The 22,696-nt window shown below is 39.7% G+C and overlaps 1 protein-coding gene across 5 annotated transcripts in view; it reads left to right on the top strand.

Annotated features, from left to right (window-relative positions):
• ICA1 (islet cell autoantigen 1) overlaps nucleotides 1-22,696 on the top strand; it is a 93,290-nt gene that overhangs the window by 3,423 nt on the left and 67,171 nt on the right. For 2 of the 5 annotated variants that reach the window (XM_005299879.5, XM_065587033.1), the window contains exons 2-6: nucleotides 7,835-7,880; nucleotides 10,799-10,967; nucleotides 14,125-14,197; nucleotides 16,130-16,253; nucleotides 17,866-18,064. In XM_005299879.5, coding sequence (XP_005299936.1) covers nucleotides 7,864-7,880; nucleotides 10,799-10,967; nucleotides 14,125-14,197; nucleotides 16,130-16,253; nucleotides 17,866-18,064 — 582 coding nt within the window. In that variant the 5' untranslated portion in view covers nucleotides 7,835-7,863. Of the gene's footprint in view, nucleotides 1-7,834; nucleotides 7,881-10,795; nucleotides 10,968-13,014; nucleotides 13,192-14,124; nucleotides 14,198-16,129; nucleotides 16,254-17,865; nucleotides 18,065-22,696 lie in introns of all 5 variants that reach the window. The other 3 variants (XM_005299878.5, XM_042856769.2, XM_065587034.1) reach the window with 2 other exon arrangements.

Genomic DNA, 22,696 nt, shown 5'->3' with positions numbered 1-22,696 from the left:
CCTTGATCTGATCTATTATAGCAATATCTATCTTTCTTTGACATACCAGATAATGGAAGAGACTTGCCAACTCAGTTTGTGAATAAGCTCACTTTCTAATAGAACAATGTTCTAGAAAAGTAAAAACTTCATTATATAAAATATTATTCTAGTATGGTTAAAGCTGAGATATAGCAAAGAATCGCCAAAACTATTATGATAGTCTAAACGAAGGCAGGTGCTCTGCATAAAGAAAATACCATAATAATATTTGATTACTTTCTAATTTATTCTACTTGGCATAGATTTTGTTTTGTTTAATTTTAGAGTGCTAAAATCTATTATTAAAGAATGTTATATAGCCATTTCAGAGAGATTAAAGAGGTTCTTAAATGTACTTAATTGAAGGACTGAGCTTTATTCCCAGCTCCGTCATAGACGTGCAGAATGAAGTTGGACAAGACACTGAATTTTTTGTTCTCAGTATGTTCATCTCCAAAATGGATACTTACCTGCCTCCATCCCAGGGTCATGTTAGGCTTTCATGTATATTTTAGAAGTGCTTTGAACTCTTCAAATAAAAGGTGCTGTAAAAGGGCAAAGGGATATTACGTACTGGGTTTTTGTGCAGGGACTATTTCACTTGCAGCAATTGCAAAGTTAATATCATTTTAGACTGAAATATCAATTTAATGTGCTGTATTAACCTTGTATGGTGTACATTATGCTCTGTGAAAGTTAATTATTACCTAGAAAAGACGATTGTTTGCACATGATTCTGTTGCCAATTGAATATGCCTGCACTTACGTTTGAAATACTTTGTTACACTAGAGAGTGTGATGTCTACATATAACACTCTAATCGGTGTTACTGAGATAAACCACTGTTTCCAGGGCTGTGTAATTCTGCTGTAAAAATGTTCCATGCCTTGGAACATGGAATTTTAGGTTTTGGAAAAAAAGACAACACTTTAAAATGTTTAAATTTAAATTTGTGAGTAAAAAATAAACTTAAGAATTCTGAAGCACTCTTTTGCAATCTTATAATTGTTATTGTAACACAAAATTTGTCAGGCATACAGCACATAGTACAGCATAATCAGATTTGGCATTTGTGAGGAGAACACTGGAGTTACCCGAGAGATTGCATCAGCACAACCTTGGTTACAATCATTTGTATTTAAAGAAGAATTTTGACACTTGAAGTGGACCTTGCAGTTGTGCAGGGACCAAAAATGTCTATGAAAATTGAAAAATAGAGATCACTTTGACATAGTGCCAAATTTCCACTTCCCCCTGCAGTCCAACACACACAATCTCCAATGTTTCCCAGTTCTGCCAACCAAAAAAATGAGGCGCTTCTGTTTAGGAATTAAACTCTTCTTCTTACAGACATAATGTAGGAGTAATATGCAGTTGGGTTGACATTTGCTACAGAGAAACACGTAGCATTTAAGTGTGAATTAAAATGTATTTATTGGCGTGGGAAGGGGAAGGGTGGCACCCAGCAATAGCAATGGTAGATGGTGTACCCTAAAGGATAGAGCGTCCACAGAGGAAATAGACCCCTGGTTACTACATTCAGTAAGGGCTTGTTTACACAAGGAAATTGATTAGAATAAGCTGTTCTTCAGTAAGTATTCTGGACCAGTTCCCTGTGTGGACACTCTATTCTGGATTAAGGCACATCATTCCTCAGTAATTAGTGTACTTTCAATTATTCAAACAGGAATTAATTTAAAGAAGTTCTATGGCCTGTGTAATGTAGGAAGTCAGATTAGGTGGTCACAAGGGTTCCTTCTAGCTTTATGAGCTATACATCTATGAATTCTGGAATGAAGTGACTTTTATAGCTTATTCCACAATAGCAATTACAATTAATTTCCCTGTGTAGACAAGCCCTTACTGAGGATTTAAAGCTGAATGAAAGAGGGACTGATGCTTTTAGTAATACAAAAGATAGTCCTCAAGCACATACATTATTAATGGTAAAAACAATGAGGAGTCCTTGTGACATCTTACAGACTAACACATTTATTTGGGCATAAGCTTTCGTGGGCTAAAACCCACTTCATCAGATGCATGGATGAAAAATACAGTAAGCAGTATATATATCAGAGCACATGAAAAGATGGGAGTTGCCTTATCAAGTGGGTGGGGGGGTCAGTGCTAACAAAGCCAATTTGATTAAGGTGGAAGTGGCCTGTTCTCAACAGTTGACAAGAAGGGGTGAATATCAAGAGAGGGAAAATTACTTTTGTAGTGCTAACGAGGCCAATGCAATCAAATTAGTGAATACTAAACCCAGTAGTAAGCATATGCAGATCAGGATCATAGACAGTGCCATAAAATTCCAGTGAATAAACTTAAGTGATCCAGACTTCTTCAAATTCCCTAGAGTCCAGGTTTTGAATTACATGTCTCACCAATCTAATGTATGTTTGGTCCTTTGCACTTATCACTGTGATATTTGTCCTTCCCACAATCCAAGTATCCCAGGAAAAGAAGAAGGGAGCACAGTATTAGGGCTTCCCTAAAATTGATTAGTCACAAAATGGATCAGCTCAGCCTTTTACTACTTCAGAGACAAAAGGAGAAAATTTTAACAACAAAACTAGATGTGGCAGATAATCAATTCAAAGTTGTAGAAAATCAACCAAAAAAAATTTGGGAGGGTGGGGTGGAATTTATATGAGATTATATGAAATTTTGCCACTTGTGCCTCAAAAGCCTGAGGGGGGGGGGGGGGAACTAGAAATGGTGGGAAATTATATGCAAAATAATAAATATATATCCCAGTAATACCTAGAGTGGAAGAGGGAAGTGGTCCCAGTGGGCTTCCTGGGGAAGTTCTTGTCCCCAGTACTGGGTATGGATGAGGAGAAAATTCCTATAATGTATAGAGCAGTTCTACAGAATCTCCCTGAGACCCCTCTATTCTGAGATGATTGTGGTATTTCTAAGACATAACAGAATAAGATGTATTTGTAAAAGCAGCCAGGAAAAAAAGGGTCTATTTTCGATAAGAGCGCCTGTTATTTCCTGATCCTCGCTCCTGAACTCATTCCCTCCTTCAGCTTTACTTCTAATGAAGCAACATCTCTCTCTCTCTCTCTCTCTCTCTCTCTCTCTTTTTTTTTTTTTTTTAAAAGGAAGTAGTTGCAATCTTTTTTTCCTGCAAAGCTGAGGGTAAACTGTAAGAATATGGGGTTTAGTTATGCATCTCTGTTTCTGATAAGCTAGACCAAAGGTGGTCAGAAAAGGAGCCAGTTTCAGCAATTAGGCACTAATCCTTCATACACTTGCATGCAAAATAAGCACATGGATGAGTAGTCTCATTAACTTGAACTTTTTATGTGCTTAAAGCTGAGCATGGGTGTGTATGCAGGACCAGGGCCTTAGGTACTATGGTGATAGGTACTGTAGGAAAGCCCAAGAGAAAACACTGAAATGCTGGTTTGCATATAAATATAACAGCTAAGAATTCTAGATCAATTCTAGCTGATTTTTGTTATATATTGTTTGAGGAATAATTTCTCTTGTATAGAATCTTTCCTTAAATTAAATTCTGTATGAAGTATAAATGAAAAATGTTGTGCTGCTTCTTCTGAAGAACAGGAACATTTGGTAAACCTTTCAAGACAGCATTATTCCATTTTTTTCTTTATAGCAGTAAAAACTCTTACTATTTAGATGTTATTGCCAGCAAAATATAGTCTCTCCCTTAGTGACATTCCTCTGAGACATGATATAATACAGTATCCCTCATGAAGGTTAAAGTTGGCAGGCTAAACAGTTCAAGACTATTCTGACATGTCAGATATCCAAAGTAAATTGAATGGGTTATTTATTTATTGTTTTCCTTTCCCAATAGTGAACAAAATGTGTAATGCTAAAGGGGAAAAAACTTTGCATGGAAATACAGGTCTTATGGCAATGTTTTTATATAGGGTGTAAAAGTATTGTTTAAGATCCCAAATCATTAGGAGATGTGGAGATTTAAAAATTTAGTTCTCAGTCCTGCAAGATGATCCACGCTGGCTTCAGTGGGCTCTGCATGGGCCTATGGTTCTTCCCACAGGGATCAGATTGCAGGATTGGGTCGTTGTATTTTGAAACAGTCATTCATTCTGTACGTACATAGCAAGCTGAGCTCATGGTTCTGTTTTTCTTCTTACAATGGTTGATTTACATCACTAATACAAGCCAAACAGGCAGCTCTGTATTCCTTACGCTGCTTGGGAAAATAACAAAATAGAACCAACAAGACATGTGTCAGTTATCCCCTGACCTGTTGGTTATGCAAGTTCATGGGCAGACTAAAGGGAATGCGCTCTGTCCTTTCTACATCCCTACCACCCCCACTTGCAGTGAGGATCCTCTTGACTGCAGAAGCCATAGTTATTTGATTTTTATGGAAACATGCTTTCAGGGAATTGTGGAGGGGAATGCCAGGGACACATAGCTGGTGCAGAGGCACAGAACCTCCACGTAGACAGCCCTGGTTTCCCAACGGAACAATCCGGGACAAATCTCCATGAGAGGAACCTTGCAGAGATTTCCTCCCCTTTAGCTCCTCCTGCAGGGAAGGAGTCCATAATTCTTATGTATCTTAAAAATAGAACTTGCTTAAAGCTTGTATTTTATTACTGGTACTACAGTGCTGCTTGCTTTGTTACAAAATAGTGTACTTGCAAGATTGACACTATTTCTACTTAGAACAGGTACAATTAATTTCTCTTTGCTATGCAGCTGGCTAAAAATGTGTCTAGATAATTGATTATTTAAAATGCAGATAAGGAAGGACTAAAGTAATATGATAATTGGTTTAAAATGCAGATGAGGAGGCAGTTCAATGGGAATGGAAGATCCTTAGTGCTTGCAGGGTCATATCAGATCAGGAACCATGAGTGTATGATAACCGAGAGGCTGGTGGAGAGGTTAGGTATTACCAGGAGTGTGAATTCATCTCCTGTTTTCACACAATACCTTAAAATAAAGGTAGGGTTTGCTGGATTCTTCTCCACATTTCATGCTGTCCACATATGTTATTTCTAGATACTTCCCAAGAGAACATGTCATTTGATGTATTAATCTTAGTTCTTTTTATATCACTGTAGTGTGTCTCCTTTGAATAACTAAATTTATCTGCAGGCTGACATTCATAGTGACTTCATAGGGTTTTCTTCTCATTACCATTTCCTGATTCTAGGAATCTCTGCCTGGGTGGATTGTGTATTTTAAAACACTTGGATTACAGATGGGCCTTGCAGTGAATTGTAAAAGTATAGTGAGACTTTGTCTTAATCAAATTCCCTTTGGTAATTCATTATCCAGATGAGCTCTTCAACCAAGATCTCTTTATCTGCAGCTCCCATGCACTCTTGGTTTTGTTAGCTGAATTGACCCACCAAGTCAGTTGTTCTCCTCTGGGACATGGATGAAGAGGAAGCCCCTGCTTTAGCTGGGTCCTGAACTGTTGCTCGCTTTGAAGACCATGACCATGATCTTGAATTGGCATTGAATTGGCCATCAGTTGTCAAGGCCTCCTGTGCTGCAGCATCATTATAGCGGTACTGGTGCATACTGGAAGCAGAAGGTCTACTTGTGAGAGATAGGTGGGCTGGTGAGGTACACCTTGGTGTGGATCCTCCTGTTCAACCCCTGCAGAACAGGGCTGTGTAAAGGCTCCCCTGTAGATTACTTGCAGCCATTGACTGGAATAATCTCTGCAGAATAGCTCCATACCTACAACACGAATGGGGATAGGAATTGGAATGGAAGTTTTATTTTTCCGTAGGTACATATCCACTTTACTTAGCCAGATGCTGGGGTCTGGATTTGCCCCTTACTGCATACAAATAACTTTTTAAATATGCACTTTTGCTTTACATGAAGATATCAAATTAAGCAAATTATGTCCTGCTTGATGTCAAAATACAGATTGTTGGGTGTCAAATCTAGATAATGCAGAGAAGCCAGCAATATATTTTTTCTTATTAATGATGTTCAGATATTAACGTACTCACTTTTCTGAAAGTTGAGATTAACTTGATTTATTTGGTGTATACTAGCTGCCAGATGCTGGGACTGGACTATAGGGGATGGATAACTTGATGGATTGCCCTGTTCTGTTAATTGCCTTTTGAAGCACCTGGCATTGACCAATGTTGGAAGACCGGATACTGGGCTAGATGGAACATTGTTTTGACTCCATATGGCCATTTTTATGTTCTTATGTTATGTCTCAATATAATTGTAAATGGGGAATCATCGTTGAATGGGTTCGCTTCTTGTGCGTCCTGCAGGGATCTGTTCTGGTCCGATGCTATCTAACATTTTTATCAATGACCTGGAAGAAAACAAAACCACCCCAGATAAAGTTTGCAGATGACACAGAGATTGGGTAAGTGGTAAGTAATGAAGAGGACAGGTCCCTGATACAAAGCAATATGAATCGCTTGGTAGGCTGGATGAAATCAAACAATGTGTTTCAGTATGGCCAAATGTAAAGTCAGAGATGTAGGAACAAACAATCCAGACCAGCCTTACAGGATGGGGAACTCTCTCCAGGGAAGCAGACACTTGGAAAAATACTTGGGGGTTATGGTGGATAATCAGCTAAGTCTGAGCTCCCAGTGCAGTGGTGTGGCTAAAAGGGCTAATCCGCCCTCTTGGGCACTCATATTGACACTCATGGGGTTTCATCAACAGGGCTGGAACCTTTAGATCCACTGCACAGACCTCTGCCACTTGAGCGAGCACAGTAACTGATTGCAGCAGTAGATTGCCATCCTTTACGTGGATGAGCATTCAAGGGGGATGAGACATACTTTGCCAGTGGGTTTCACAGATATTTGCTGATAGCAGCAGCATGGTGAGACTCAAAAATCTTGGGTTCCATTTCAGCCTCTGGAGGGGAGAGTGTGTTCTAGTGGGCACAGACTCTTTTTGCCCAGTCCCCACCAACCTGCCCTTGTCCCAGTCCCGTCTCTTTCTCACCCCTGGCTTTTCGTCCCAGTCCCAATAGCCACTCCTCAGACTACTGATTCCAGTCTCCTTGACCAGCCAGTCCTAGTCTTCCCCACCGGGCATGCTGTCTCAGTCTCAATCTCCCCACAACCAGGCCCAGTCTCTTTGCCCAGCCAGCTTTATTTTCCTCCTCCCAGCTTCTTGTCTAATCTCTCTCTCGGAGCGGTCCCAGCGCCAGCTGTGCTGGCCGGTGGTATCAGCCCCAGCCGCTTAATCGGTTAACCATTTAAACAACATATTTTTAATGCTTTAAATGGTTAACTTTTTAAATGGTATTTACATCCCTAGTGTTAAGCGCTATTATAAAGAGGGCAATGATCAGTTGTTCTGCATGTCCATTGAAGGTAGGACAAGAAGTAATGGATTTACTCTGCATCAATGGAAATTTAGGTTATATATTAGGAAAAACTTTCTAACCATAAGGGTAGTTAAGCTCTGGAATAGGCTTTCAAGGAATGTTGTGGAATCCCCATCATTGGAGGTTTTTAAGAACAAGTTAGAAAAACACCTGTCATGTATGGTCTAGGTTTTCTTGGTCCTGCCTCCAGCACAGGAGGCTGGACTTGGTGACTTCTCGAGGTTCCTTTCAGCCCTACGTTTTTATCATTCTATGTGATCCCCATTGACTTGAATGAGAGTTCCATGTGTGTACATGAGTGCAGCATTTGGTCCATAGCTTGTGAAATATTTTGGGACAATATGGAAAGAAGGATGTTGTAAACATAATACTTAACATGTATATATGGTTGGATATCTACCTTGAGCTTACTTCAGTTTTATTTTAAATTCAATTTTAATGGTCTTTTTTTTTTTTTTTTTTTAGTTCTAAGTGTCTGAAGAAAATAAAGAAACATGGATGGCCATAAGTAGTAAGTAATTTTATATTTTTAACCTGTCGCACTAATAAAATTAGAAGACACATGCTGAAGTGTTGCTGTCTATACTTACCACACTTTTTATGTTTTGTCATCCAATCTTTGGCATAAAATCCCCAGTAAGGACAGATTGGAAAAAGAAACTGACTGCCATGTAATCAAGTAATGGAAAAACCAATATGTTAGTTATTAATCTTCTGTTTTACAAACAGAGTTGGATTTATCCACATCATTTAACTTTATGACTAAAGTAGATACTTCTTTAGTTATAATTGTTGTTAGGTTTTGTTAAATGATAGTAAAATTTAAACATATGTTCATGATTATTCACTGTATAAAAACCCAGGTTGACCGTTTACAGTACTGAATAAAGTTATTCACAAAAACAGTGTCCTGTAGTACAGAGGCTTTTTCTATTCAGTTATCCTATCTACAGAATATACGGGCAACACTCAATTCCTCATATAAGGTACACTTTAAAAATTATGATCAAATCTCATGCATAAACAGGAGTAATTTTTTTTTCTCAAAGTTCAATTTAAAAATGTAGTTTTCCCATTGTACTTAAGAAATTGATAAGGGGTTATATTCCCCTGATTTCTTCAAAATTTGGCTATTATCTAAAAATTCTTTAAATCTATCATTCTTTTTAAATCAATTTTCCTTTTTGTTATATGACATTTGTAGCCCAACTGTGCACCCATTGAATTCCCCTTGACTTCAAAGGAAGTAGGAATGTAAGCTGAAACACTGGGGCCTTGATCCTATGTTTTGATCTGCCCAGGTACTGCCTCATTGACTTTAGTGAGGCACAATAGACTGCCTGTTCTGACCACAGTGCAGGTCTGAGACTTGAGATATTGCAAAACATGAATTATAAACTTTCATTTCCCATTAAGTCCTTTTAATAAAATATATGTTTTGAAAATGTTTGTTTTCATGAGTGTGTGGGGGTGTTTAATTTAATTTTACATTTTTCCTTGAAGTGATTTTGATATTTCTATTTTGAATAATTTTAAGGGACATTGTCACTTTTGTTATAGATAAAAGCTGACTTACTTTGAGAATTAAGACCCTGGTTCTCTAAAGAGATCTGTCTGGAAAATTCTTAACTTCATGATGGGGATTCTTTGGATCCTCTTTTTAATAATAGGATTAAAACTTTAATTGATATTTGCTGCATCATAAAATATACTACACATTTCACCTGACTTAATGTGCTATCCCTTGTTAATATGTATGCAATTAGTTTACAAAGAGTTGCACATGAAATTGGATTTGGCATATTTTTGCATATACTGGGTATTTTGTGCAGCAGCAAAAAAGTAACTGAAAAACCTTATTTTTACTTTGGGATCTGCAATCAAATCTTAGAAGTCAGTGTTTAGGTTGAATAAGATGCTTGAATTTCTCTACTGTAAATATTTTTGTGAGAGACAAAAAAAGTGCTTTGTGTTATACATTTTAAAAAACAATTGAATCAAATAATATAGTTATGTCATACAATTAAATTTCCTAGCGAGTATAAACCTTATGTGGCTATGAACCATGTAGGGGCATAACTAAGCCTTCATGTTTTATTTTATTTTATTTTTGAACAAGTATTCAATCTCTTGAAATTCTTCTAGAATAATAATTTGACATAATTTTAATATTAGCAAACGCATTGCTTTTAAACATTTGCAAAATTAATGCAGTTTTTCAGTTATTTACGGGTTAGGGATTCCATTTTCACAGAAGTTAATAATTAACTGTTCATCAGACATATCAGTGTTATATTGAGAAGCTAAATTTTCTGCAGCTTATATGGTTAAAGGAATTGTAGGAGGATGCAATTTCTATTTCATCTGCAACTTCAGTAAGTTTAGAAAAGAGATGCAGAATCATCCCCCGATGGAAAATAATCTGGGAAAAGTGTACATGTTGCATACAATCAAGCATCATCCATTTTTCCTGCTTCTAGACTTTGTACTGTATAGAATTGGAGTGTCAGACTTTGTCTTGTGCTTGGCAAATTGAGCAGGATGGGGTACTGTTGCTTGCTTTTCGACACATTGAGTTGCAATCTGTTCACGTACAAGATTGACATTCAGGGTGAAATCCTGGACCTATTGAAGACAATGACAGTTTTCTACTGCAGCCCTTGAGTGGGGCCAGGATTTCACCTTAAATATCTCCCAATATATGAATCAAAAAACCATTACAGAACAAGTAATGTCTCAGTTTGTGTTTTTATTGATCATATCTGCGATAAATCACGCTATAATACTGAAGAATTCTTCACTACTAAATACACCTCTACCCCGATATAACACTGTCTTCGGGAGCCAAAAAATCTTACTGTGTTATAGGTGAAACCGTGTTATATTGAACTTGCTTTGATCCACTGGAGTGTGCAGCCCCGCCCCTGTGGAGCACTGCTTTACCGCGTTATATCCGAATTCGTGTTATATCGGGTCGCGTTATATCGGGGTAGAGGTATATTGATAATGGGCAACACTACCAATTTACGACATTCAAATTGGAAGTGGTTTAAATGCTTCCAAAAATAAGACTGGAAACATTCATGAATATATTGTGATGCTAGTATTTCTTTTGGCTAAAAGGAATTAGAGAATTTGCTGCATATTTGGTAGTGATGAGCATTAACGACAACTTCAGGTTTAGGATTTGACCATTGCAAAGTGCAGAAATGTTCAAGTCTAAGGTTTTTATTCATAACCACAAGTATTTGTTCATAATTAGTAGTTTTATATAGTTTCACAGATAAAGAATATAGATATATATCCTTTTTCCTCTTTTTCTTGATACTCCTTAAAAATCTAATAAAATGTTTGAAAGATTTTTTTTAAAAGCCTCATTCTTTTTATTTAATCAAGCATTGTAATTTTGTTTCTTAAATGTTTCAGCAGTTATTCAAGGGAATTTTATGACCAGTATGCTCAAAGCCAGGAAAAATCTGTGGTCAATAAAATGCAGCAGAAATATTGGAAAACAAAACAAACCCTTATTAAAGTCACAGGAAAGAAGGAAGATGAACATGTTGTGGCTTCAGATGCAGACCTGGATGCAAAACTAGAGGTTTGTAATGAATTTACAATAGACATTAATGACTGAAATCTCTCTGAAAATCTGATAATGGGATCAAGTCTGTGTGTTTGTATGTACATATGTATGTGTACCATACTTTGTATTTATGTGTCTAATCTCATATGCAGGTTGTGTGTGGGGCGGGGATGGGAGTACTGCACTCTTTGATATCCACTGCAGTTAAATGTGTTTTTTTGTTTTTGTTTTTGTTTTTTTAAACCAACAAACCAGCCAACCTCACCTCAGCAGTATTTTGCTTACTAAATAAGATTTTATAGTTTTTCACTATGCAAAACAGCAGAGCACTGGAAAAGTGTTAAAATGTTGCTGCTGAATTAGCAGAATATTAAAAGAAAATATGTTTATGGAGGCCTATAAAATATCATCATTGTGGTGATTGGTGGTAAAAGTTCTCAGCAATGGAATGGGGAAGCTAAACAAATGATTTTTCACCTGCTCTCAAAATATTGGGGTGAAATCCTGGTCCCCACCGAAGGCAATGGGAATTTTTCTATTGCTTTAGTGGGACAAGGTTTTACCCTAAGGTTGCTAAAACTTGGAAAATTATTTTATACCTATTTGTTCCTCCTGTAATTTTAATTTGGATAAATTCTTTATTCAAATTGTTGTGTAGGGCTTATGCCACAGAACATCTGTAGATAGAATGATCATAGTCTGTCAAGCCTTTTGAATGCTGGTTGAAAATTGCTATGTAAATATAAGATATTCATTGGCTTTTTACATTTTTTTCCCCCGTCAACAAGAGGACAAAAAACTTTTGTTCTTGTTCTGCCTCCTCCCCATGAAAATGAGTCATATAAGTGGACTCCTCCCATCAGCTGAGTTTGCAGCTCAGAGCTTGTGGCTGAAGGGGGATAAAAACCCTAAACAAAAGGCATTTGATATCTCTGCTGCGTGGACTCTGGGGATGGTGGGGGAATGTTTCTAGGCATAAACAAGAGATCCCCAGGTGCTTAGTCTGGGTTAGCCCTAAAGGACTTGTAAAGCTTGCTGCTGATAGAAGCTTCTATTTCCTTTTGAAACTTAAGATTGTAACTCACTTGTGTATCTATGTTTACCTACTTCAAGCTTGTAAATAACTCTCTCGTTTCCTTTTCCAGTTTAATAACTCTTTATATAGTGTATTATTGGGTTGGTTACATGCATAGTCTTTGTCATGACTTGCCATTGACCCAGAGTAAGTGGCTGGTCCTTTGGGATTGGGAGTAACCTAAATATTACTATGATGGACCATCTATCACAAAAGTACCCTCACCTTGGTGGTGAGATAGATCGGAGTACCCAAAGGGACTGTCTGTGACTCCATGTTAAGGTAGTTGGAGTGCCTCAGGAATTTACATTTGTTAATTGGTTGGTGAAATCTAAGTATAGTGCTCACAACCAATTTGGGGTTTCTGCCCTGGTTCCTAACAGTCTGCCCTGAGGTTAGTTCTCACGCTCTTGGCAGCATTACATGGTTTGGCAGCATTACGTGGTTTGTGGAGTAACTTTCAAAAAATGATTTCTGTTTACTCTTCTTCTAAAAATTGTAGTGTGTATCATACAAATAACCTAAATGCATAAATACTAACACGTTTTTAAAGTAATACTGCACTGCATGCTCCAGAAATCCTCTTCTACAAAACGCACAGTGTACATCTTTCTTCTAATCTTTTGTGTAGCTGGGAAAGAAAGAAAAAGGGTTTCCAACATGTAATAATTAAGGCAGAGTATCTAGCTACATATTAACATGCTATATATAGTTATATAGGTATAAAACTTGTTCCTTTTTAAAGAATTTATCTTACAGCTTTCTTTAGAATATCCTGTTGTTTTGAAAATGACATTTTTCTTTGTTGACTTTTATCCTTCCCAGTTCATCACCCAATTTTCACTTGAAGTCAGTATGATTGCTTTGAAAATTAATATATAAAATCTCTGTGTTCTGGACAGTTGTTGGGAATGGGTGTATCTTTCTAAATAGTACTTTAGTTCACGGCATTCTGAAAATATTTATCCTGTGATTTTGCATTTATAGGGTGAATATTGTTTATCGTGGATTATAAGCCAACAGTGGTGATGTAAAAGCCATTCTGTGGGGTCCATGTACAAACAGTTTTTTATGTGCTTGTCCCTGAGCTCAGCCCTCTTATTGATGCTGCAGCAACAGTCGTGTTGGGAAACAGGGAAATGAGTGTTTGCTAAATAGAAAAAGGCAAGCACATTTTTACCTAAATAACTTTGTAACTGCAAGTAATGCTGACTATTTGATAGACGAGCCCAGCACAAATGTATAGTAGGCCAGACTGAAGTTTTGATTAGGTATGATGAATTGTGTGCTGAGTGCCTCTTACAATATCTTTATATAGTGCCTACCATATCTCAGTTGGGTCCTGAAGGTACTCTCATAATAGAAATAATAATAATAAATAATAATTGAAGCTATGAAATTTGTGTCTCTGAGGTGCGACTACACTGAAACAGAAACAAAACTGATCAGGTTGAACATTCTTTGTAATCAACGGCCTGGCCTATTGATTTATAAACTAAAGCCCCAATCCTGCAAAGGGATCTGCAGGGATTGATTCTTATGCCAGTAGAGAGTCCCACTGAAGTCAGTAAGTTTCCACCACCCATGGACCCCTTTTCAAGACTGTGTCCTTATATTGAAAAGCTAGTAGGCATTGTGTTATCTCATATACTCCAATTAAGGTGCTCTGTGTGTACATATACTTTTTTTCTTCCAAAATAGTTTTATACAACTTCATGACTAGTGCATAGATTTAAAAATGTCAGTAAAGAAACATAAGAAATAAACATATTCTTGGTGAACTGTCACTTTATTTTGCAAAAACAAAGATAATTGTTTTTTGTTCTGTTTTTTTCTTATGTTTCCTTTGTATGTTGTTGATCTGTTTATAGTTTCAGTAAACAATTTGAACCTAAGAAAAGGCTATAGAAGGAAATTCTTACGTTCAAGTATGAGAGGGTATTAGAAGCAACACATTTTAAAAGGAAATAATGATCTTTTTTTTAAATTTAAAAGTAATGCAGGTTTGTTTTAGAACAAATACTTTTTTGTTTTTGTTTTTTCTTTAGAATGTTTCTTGCATGTTTTATAATTAGTTTGTTTTATGTTTAATTTCAGCTGTTCCACTCGATTCAGAGAACATGTATGGAGTTGCTTAAAGCAATTGAACTCTATCAAAAAAGAATTTGTTGTAAGTATAACTAACTACAGCAGTTAAGCAGGGAGCTGAGTCTGCAATATGGAAGTAACTAATATGTGACAAAGTGAAGATGATCATGGGATAAATGCTACTCTCTTCATCCTAGTTAAATTTGAAGCTAACCCTTCCATTATAAACCCAGTTTTGAAACTAACCTCCTAATTTGGCCAAAGTTCCTTCAATTCTTCTGAAATTGTACATTGTGTGATACTAGGCCAGGATAGACAGGAGTACATATAGGAGATAGGAAAGCATTCAAGAAACAAGGCCTAACTACTTGACTTACCCAAATTTAGAAGTGGCTTATGTTAGAAACTCCAAATTTGGTTTTCTTGGTGAGGAGTGTGTCTTTTGAGGGATAGATGTGAATTTAGTGTGAATTAGGAGCAATGGAGGTTTTAACACAACACAGCCATGACACTGAATTGATAGTCAAACTGGCCCTGACATGTGGACAGCCACAATGAGTGGCAGATCAGAGAACCACATGTGTGGGAGGGTGGGTTATGGTCTGAGGCAGAAAATAAGCTAAGGGGGGAGCCACATTGGTGGTGGTGGTGGTGGGGGGGGGGGCTGGTTCTATTCTGTAGAGTGTTGTAGGTACTTTCCCATCCCACTCCCCACCTCCACCTGCCCCCCAAGAAAAAAAGCCCGTGAAAAGTCTCAAGATGTAGAGGAAAAGTGTGATTACACAATAGTATAATATATCCGAGTTAGTGTTCCATGGTAGCAGTGATGACCCAAGTGAAGTCTTATGTGTGACGATTATATAGGGAGGAATATACTCGATTAGAATGCAGTGTGGTCATAGATTTGTTAAAATTTGTTAGTCTCTAAGGTGCCACAAGTCCTCCTGTTCTTCTTTTTGCGGATACAGACTAACACGGCTGCTACTCTGAAACCTGTGGTCATAGAGTGGATTTGGCTAACAAGGGGCCCTTGCTGACATCTAGAAATATAATTTGTATAACAATATTTCAATTACAGTAATGACTATCTCTCTTCCTTCACGTGTCACTTGTTTTACTCTGCATGACTGACATGCGGATGGCCAAGAGGCTGATAGACAGGGAGCTATGTGTGGAGAGTTCTAATCTGGGGCGGGGGGTAGGAAAAAGTGCTTGCTGCAGGGGACAGCTTGTCTGGAGGAGGTCCATGAGGTGAAAATGGCTGTGACCTTCTGGCATCGCAGAGATCTGGTTTAAGGTGACAACCAATTGTAGTTTACTTACTTCCACTCCAGAAGTATCCAGCATGTAATACTCCCACTTCCAATCCCCCAGAAAATTCAACAAGAGAGACCTTTAAACTATGCAGCTTTTGAAATACAGTAGAATCATAAAGTGAGCAGACCATCCAGCAATTAACTTAAAAAGAAAATCACACATTTATCCTGAAGAATTAAATCTCCAACTAAATAATACAATAATAGAAAAGGGGAGAGAGATTTTAAGGGGCCAGCTGGTGTAAATCAACATTGGCTTCAATAGAGCTATGCTATTTTATATCAACTGAGGATCTGGCTCCATGAGTGGTGTGGTTTTTTTTTTTTTTTTTTTTTTTTTTTTTAGATCAAGGGAAATAATATTGTCAGGTCACAGTAGGCTCCTTCATATGATCTCACCACGGTAATATCTTTATTCAAGCAATAAATAGCACATTCGCTTGTTGCCTTTCAGCCCAGAGATCATTTTGCGGTTCTTATTACACTACACCAAACTCACTGACAGGTGTGTTCAAGTGAATCTGAGCTTTTGTTTCATAAATCCAGGAACTGCATGAAGGTTAATTAGAAAAAACTTTTTTTGTGCTGTGCTGCTTGGATCTGAAGTGACTTGTGAGCCTATTTTTGCTGTTCACATTTTTAAACAGTTAAAATCTATTACATTGCATATATATGACCATTCATTCCTTTTTCATTAGTTTTGTCTCAGGAAGAAAATGAATTGGGGAAATTTCTTCGATCACAGGGTTCTCAGGATAAAACCAGAGCAGGAAAAATGATGCAGGCCACAGGAAAGGCTCTCTGCTTTTCTTCTCAGCAAAGGTATGTCAGCTTCAGCGTGTAAGGGAAATGTTACTCCATGGCTTCATTCATGTTGGACCAAATTCTGTGCGCTGACATTTTTTCAGTGTCCTCAATGACTGGCTTGAAATACTCCATTTTGAGCTGAACAATGTGGCTGCTTGTCTCAAAATGAAGCATCACATGCTGAACATGGGAGGTTGATATGTTCATCTTAGGTTGTAATTTGACTGTTAGCACAGCTAGTAACAGCCATGGGTGGGATCTTCAAAAGCATATAAGTCTCTTAGGAGCACAGATCCCACTGACTATGCTCCTAAGTAGCCTAGATATTTTTGAAAATTCCTCTCTTTAGCTAATTATCTGGCATGCATCCAATTATGTAAACCCTTGCATGTGGCAAACTAGGTTCTTTTAGAATGCCAGTAAATGTGCCTTAGCCTCTCACCAAAGCCCCAGTGCCCCATAAGTAATCCTGTATCATATGAAAACTTTTTTATATATATAAATATTCAGAGCCAGAATCAACATTTTGGTCTTTTTTTAGCCAGCATAAAGAGAGAACCACATACGTCCTTCCCTGGCCCAGACGGCCAGTTCTCCCCTCCACCTCTGTGACCCACCCTCCTCATAACAAGTCACTACTGCACTTTATTGTGTCATCAGCCTCTGGCCATCTCAGTAACGGAAGATCAGCCAGATGTAGTAGCTCCCTGGCTGTGCCAGCCCTACACTAACTAGACATTCCCCTATGCCAGGGAAATCCCCAGATAGCTACTTAAACCAGCTTTAAAATCTGCTTTATGCCACTAATAGGCTGTTGAATGTGTCTTGGTGAAGCTGCTGCTGGCTACAGGCAGGGGAAAGCAGCAGCTGGAGGTAGGAAGGGCAAGTTAGTAGTGGGTAGAATTTTTTGAGAGCCTGTTAAGGGGAGGAAGTGGGTGTGAGTGGGGGAGCTGATCTCCCCATCTGCATCTCCATAATGCTGGGTCTGAGAGTATGGCAGAAAATGCCTTAAAACTTCATAAAAATAAACAGAATTATTCAAATTCCTTTGAAAACTCAGATAATTTATCTGCTTGACTGATGACTTCAGTGTTACCTGCTCATAGCAGGGCTACATTCTTAACCCTACCATTAACCTAATGTGCAGTTTAACATTACAATCCTGTATATCTGCAGTATGTGACTAGTAACAGGTGCTTTATCAAAGGTTTTGTGACTGTTAAATGTAATTCCCATTTGCTAATTTCACTTGTCTAAACCTTTTAATTGACGCACACACATACACTGATAAATTTTGCAGTGAATACACTGAAAAAGACTCCTCTGTTACTGATTTGAGAAGCTGAAAGTAATTGTGAAAATCATGACACCTATGCAGAAAGCATGCACAACATAGACGTAAAGATATCCTCGTCACTTATGACCGTAAATGAGTCTTTGGACAATCTCACATGTTGTAGTCATTTCAGTGAATTTCTTTTAGACTGACATGTCCATTTCATACTTTTTAGAAATGGCTCAGGGTTGTTTATATTTGTTTGATTGCTATTTTTTTTTTTTTTTAAGAAACGACGATTATCTTTATGGATCAGTTCAAAATATATGTTTTTGGGTTGTTTTTTTAAAGGTTGGCATTACGTACTCCTTTGTGCAGACTATACCAAGAAGTGGAGACTTTTAGATATAGGGCTATATCAGATACATGGCTGACTGTAAACCGAATGGAACAGTATCGGACTGAATACCGAGGAGCACTACTTTGGATGAAAGATGTCTCTCAAGAGCTGGATCCGGATCTTTACAAGCAGATGGAGAAGTTTAGGAAGGTATGATGTTTCCTGTGGTTTGCTGGAGGGGGAAGCATGATAAATGGTAGTGAAGCATGATTTTGATTCCTGTGAGGAAGACATTCAACAGCACTGAGGATGCAATTAATCAAAACTGATCTTTTCCATGTGACAGAATACCCATTAATTTGATATGGAATATTATATCTTTCACAGATGATGAGGCTAAGGGGGAGAGAAAGTGGCAAGAAATCACAGTTCTTAACTACCTGGTTCTGATTAGAATACATTTTTGTATTTTATATAATATATATTTTAAAATGTTTAACTGAGGGGAAACACCTGAATGATTAAGAGAAGGAGATACGTCTGCACTCAACAGGGGTGGAGAAGATTGATGATGCTACTAGAAAGTACGAAAATTCTGTATAGACTAATAGAAATACCATAATATTTGTTGCTGAGTTGAACTGTTTGGGCTTGGTTAAAGGCCAAAATTTTCAAAAGTGACTAGTGATTTCTTTAGGTGTCTCTTTTTTTTTTTTTTTCAGTACTCAATTTGGGAAACCTCAAAGAGGATTGATTTTTCAGAAAGTGCTCAGCACTCAACCTCCAAAAATCAGGCCATTTTAAGGTATTTCAAGGTTGGCACCCAAAAACTAAGATACTCCATCACTATTCACTCTCGAAAAGCTTAGCCCAAAGATACCACACCTCAAGGTAGCAACGTAGGAGTTACTTAGGCTATGTCAGCATTTCTGAGCCTAGTGTAGACTGAGGCCCAGATTTTTAAAGGTATTTAGACATTGCTCTGTTCAGTGTTGCAATGCCTAAGTCTTATTTTCAAAAGGGATTCAGGCACTGAGGAGCCTAAATCCCATTAACAGTCACCACTGTGTGCAGCAGCAGCTAAATACCTTTAAAAATCTGGGCCTCACTGTATGCATATAGAAATTCTTCAGTCAGTGTAGAAACACCACCCTTCAGAACGATGTTAGCTGTGCCAACAAAAGCACTCTTCTGTTGGCATAGCCGCACCTACACTGGGGGTTTTGTTGGCATAGCTGTGTCAGTCAGGGATGTTTTTTTTTTCTTTTTCACGCAGCTGACCAACATAGCTATGCCAATATAAGTTTTAAGTGTAGACCATACTGATCTCCTTTGGCTCCAGTTCATTCTTAGGAGGCCTTTACAGTCATAGCTATAGGACTAGTGGCTGTTCTCCTTACAGAATGTAGTAGAACTAGTAGTATGCTTGCTGTTGTGAATCTGGATTGGAGTGAGGGGGCAGAATCCTGGATCGCAGGCAAAGACCTACACTCTCAATAAATACATTTATAATGTTAACAGAAATGGCATAATATTGTAGGTCATTGGCTTGAGATCTAGAAGTTACTTTGGTACATATCTGCCCTAAAGAAAGTTGTTGTGTGAAAGAGAACTTGCTCTCCTTGAAGCCTTAAATGAACTGTCTGTTTCCTTTAACTGGAAATATTTTGAGATGAAGTAAATGTTTTCATATGATTATACTGCACAATATATTTTGTTTTGTTTGGGGGGGAAGGGGTTAAAACTTGAATCGAACACTGATAGGAAAGAATTGGCATGTCTAGTTCATATTAATATTTGTGAATGCAAGCTGTGACAATAGCAGTGGGGTGGGAGGGATAAAATTCCCAAATCTTGACATAATTTTTCTTTAATGCGTCAGTACAGGATATGCCTGCAAATCTCAGGGCACCCAACTTGTATTTTATTGTGCCTGTTGGGAAATTTTTATAATGGCAGGTTCTTGCAGGCAAAATAATCAGTCTGGTCCCAGCCTCGGCCAGTTGCTTATGTATAACAATTGATTTAGTGGAAATGCACTATAAAAGGAATGTTTGAATAAAGAATTGAAAATAGTATTGGTAATGGTCATTCAAACCTGATTTATGCTCTTCTTGTCAACAAGTGATGTGGAAGATCTACATTATCAAAAAGATAGAGTAGTTAAGATAATGAGGGTTTTTATGGGAAACTAGTTAAAATCTTGTCCATGAAATTTAAGTCTTCTCAGGATGCTATGCCTCAAAGTTGGCAATGAAGATTTCTAAAAGTTGCTATGAATGTTTTGTCTTAAAGCTTTTAGGAGCTTTTGCATCCTGTTTACAATACCGCCCCTGGGAGCCAAGTATTTTGAAACCTGTATAATTCTGTAAGCAGTTTTGTCTGTTGCAGTTACATCAAGTTAGTTTATTTCTTTAACTGTTTACCAAAGTTCTATTAGGCTAAAATCTCTAATTTCTCCCTGTCCCTTCCATCCCCAGCTATTATTTAACATTAAACTTTTCAGACCACATTGGAATGCCAAGTACAAAAAGCTCTACATTTTATAGCCAACAAAATATATGTATCCTATTTTTGGATAAAGCAATGCCTGTGATATTGACTACCTCTATAGTTCCCCCTCACACTGAACAACTGCTGCTGCTTCTTCGAGTGATTGTTCATGTCCATTCCAAGCAGGTGTGTGCACGCCAGCTGGAAGATTTTACTATAGCAGCGTCCGTAGGGTCGGCTTTGGCGCCCCCTGGAGTGGCACCTTCATGGCGCTGTATATAGGGGCCAGCCGACCCCCCACCCCCTCAGTTTCTTCTTACTGCCGGTGATGGCTAGCTGGAACTTCGTTTGCTCTTCAGCAATCGTAGCAGTGTTCCGTCGTTGTTGTAAATAGTTAGTTAGTTTGTTGTTTAGTGCTAGCTTAGTTAGTAATTAGTTGGGGGGTTTTCCCCAAGTTTTTGTTGCCCCGCCGGGGCATTCCCGGGTCCTTAGGGTTCCCCATCGCCAGTGCCTTTTAAAAGGAACAGGCCGGTGAGGGATTGTTCTCCACACTGGGACTCTAAAGGGTCGGCGCTGTCCACGTCTACTACAGGACAATTCGCGCCGCAGACCCATCTGGCCGTTCCGTTGACTCCCGCCCCGGAGAGGGTACGGTCAAGTCCGGAAAAGCCTAGATCCCCGGACATAATGGAGGAAGCGTGCCTCCCATCGACGCCGGAGGCGTTCGAGGCCGCCTCAGACCTCTTGAGCCTCCCGGTGCCAGCGTAGCCGCACCGGTGCAGAGAACCTCCGGCTACCGCTCGGGCCCATTATCAATCTAGGGGCAAACCGGCAATGCTCTCGCCGCACTCCCCGCGCCGCGCCACTCTAGCAGACAGTGCAGACAGCACCCTCTACGGCAACAGTGGGTACTGCGTCCTCCTATGTCCTCCTACTCAGAAACTTCAGACTCAGAGGCGGACTCGTACTGCTCTAACAGATCAAGAAATAGGCGATTGTCCTCATGTACAAGTGCCCAACCATACCCACCGCAGTGGCAGCAGCAGCAGTGGCAACCGCCCCCCCAGTGGCCATTCTGGACGCCCTGGGCCTACCACCAGTCAGTGGGTCAGGTGTACGGACCCCGCTCACGAGCCGCATCTGTCTCTTCAACATCAGCGGTACCGCCGCTAATGCCACCACCACCGGCACCGCCGTCTGACAGGAGTGTGCCACAAAGGGACCCGGCACTGCCTAGCCAAACCATGGCACCGACGGGGACCTTGCTCCCAACACCGCGGGCACTGTCCAGCACGCCTTGTCGCTCGGTGTCGACCCCGGTACCGGCCGCGGTGCTGCATCCCGAGTCTGCACCGGCCGCGCAGCCTGAGTACCATGTGCTGCAGCCCCTCGTAGAGGGAGAGGGGGTAGATGAAGGCCCCCTTCAAGGGATCTCTTCCTCCTCATCTCTGGATGAGGCAGTAGCGGGAACTTCAGTGGCACCGGCCCCGGAGGACAATAGGATCCTCCAACAACTGCTTACTCGAGCAGCCCAAAGCCTCTCAATCCAGACTGAGGAGATCGAGGTGGACACGGATCCAGTGATTGATATCCTGACCCCGTCAGGCCCATCCAGGGTAGCCCTACCTCTCATAGAAACCATTACGGACACAACCTGCACCTTGTGGCAAACCCCTGCCTCATTGGCCCCTACGGCCAAAGGACTGAGAGGCGATATTTCGTTCCAACCAAGGGCTATGAACATGTTTATACACACCCTCCCCTGGACTCCCTAGTGGTTGATGCGGCCAACCAGAGGGAACGCCAGGGTTTTCAGGGGGCTACGCCTAAAAATAGAGAGGCCAAAAAGTTGGACCTGTTCGGGCGCAAGGTGTATTCAACGGGGGGCCTGCAGTTGTGCATTGCCAATCAGCAAGCCATAGTGAGCCGGTATGGACACAACACTTGCTCGGCTTTGTCTAGGTTCACGGACCTCCTTCCGCAGGAGTCGCGAACTGAGTTTTCAGCCCTGGTTGAGGAGGGGAGATTGATTACCCGGGCTTCCCTCCAGGCAGCCCTGGACGCAGCCGATTCAGCTTCACGCATGTTGGTGACTGGTCTGGTCATGAGGCATGAAGCCTGGCTTCAAGTTTCCGGCCTCCCTCACGAGGTCCAACGAAAGATCCAGGACCTCCCCTTCGAAGGGCCCACGCTCTTCTCGGAGAAGACTGATAAGAGGCTTCATAGCCTACAGGACTCACGGACCACTCTCCATTCACTAGGCCCACACACCCGTCACTCAGCGTAGGCAGTTTAGGCCACCGCAGGCCCCTCGGCCGTATCAGCCTCAAAATCGAAGGGATGCCTTGC

Source organism: Chrysemys picta, chromosome 2, assembly GCF_011386835.1.
Source record: "Chrysemys picta bellii isolate R12L10 chromosome 2, ASM1138683v2, whole genome shotgun sequence".
NCBI lineage: Eukaryota > Metazoa > Chordata > Testudines > Emydidae > Chrysemys > Chrysemys picta.
The sequence above is the reverse complement of the archived record's forward strand: the minus strand, read 5'-3'. Positions and strand labels throughout refer to the sequence as shown.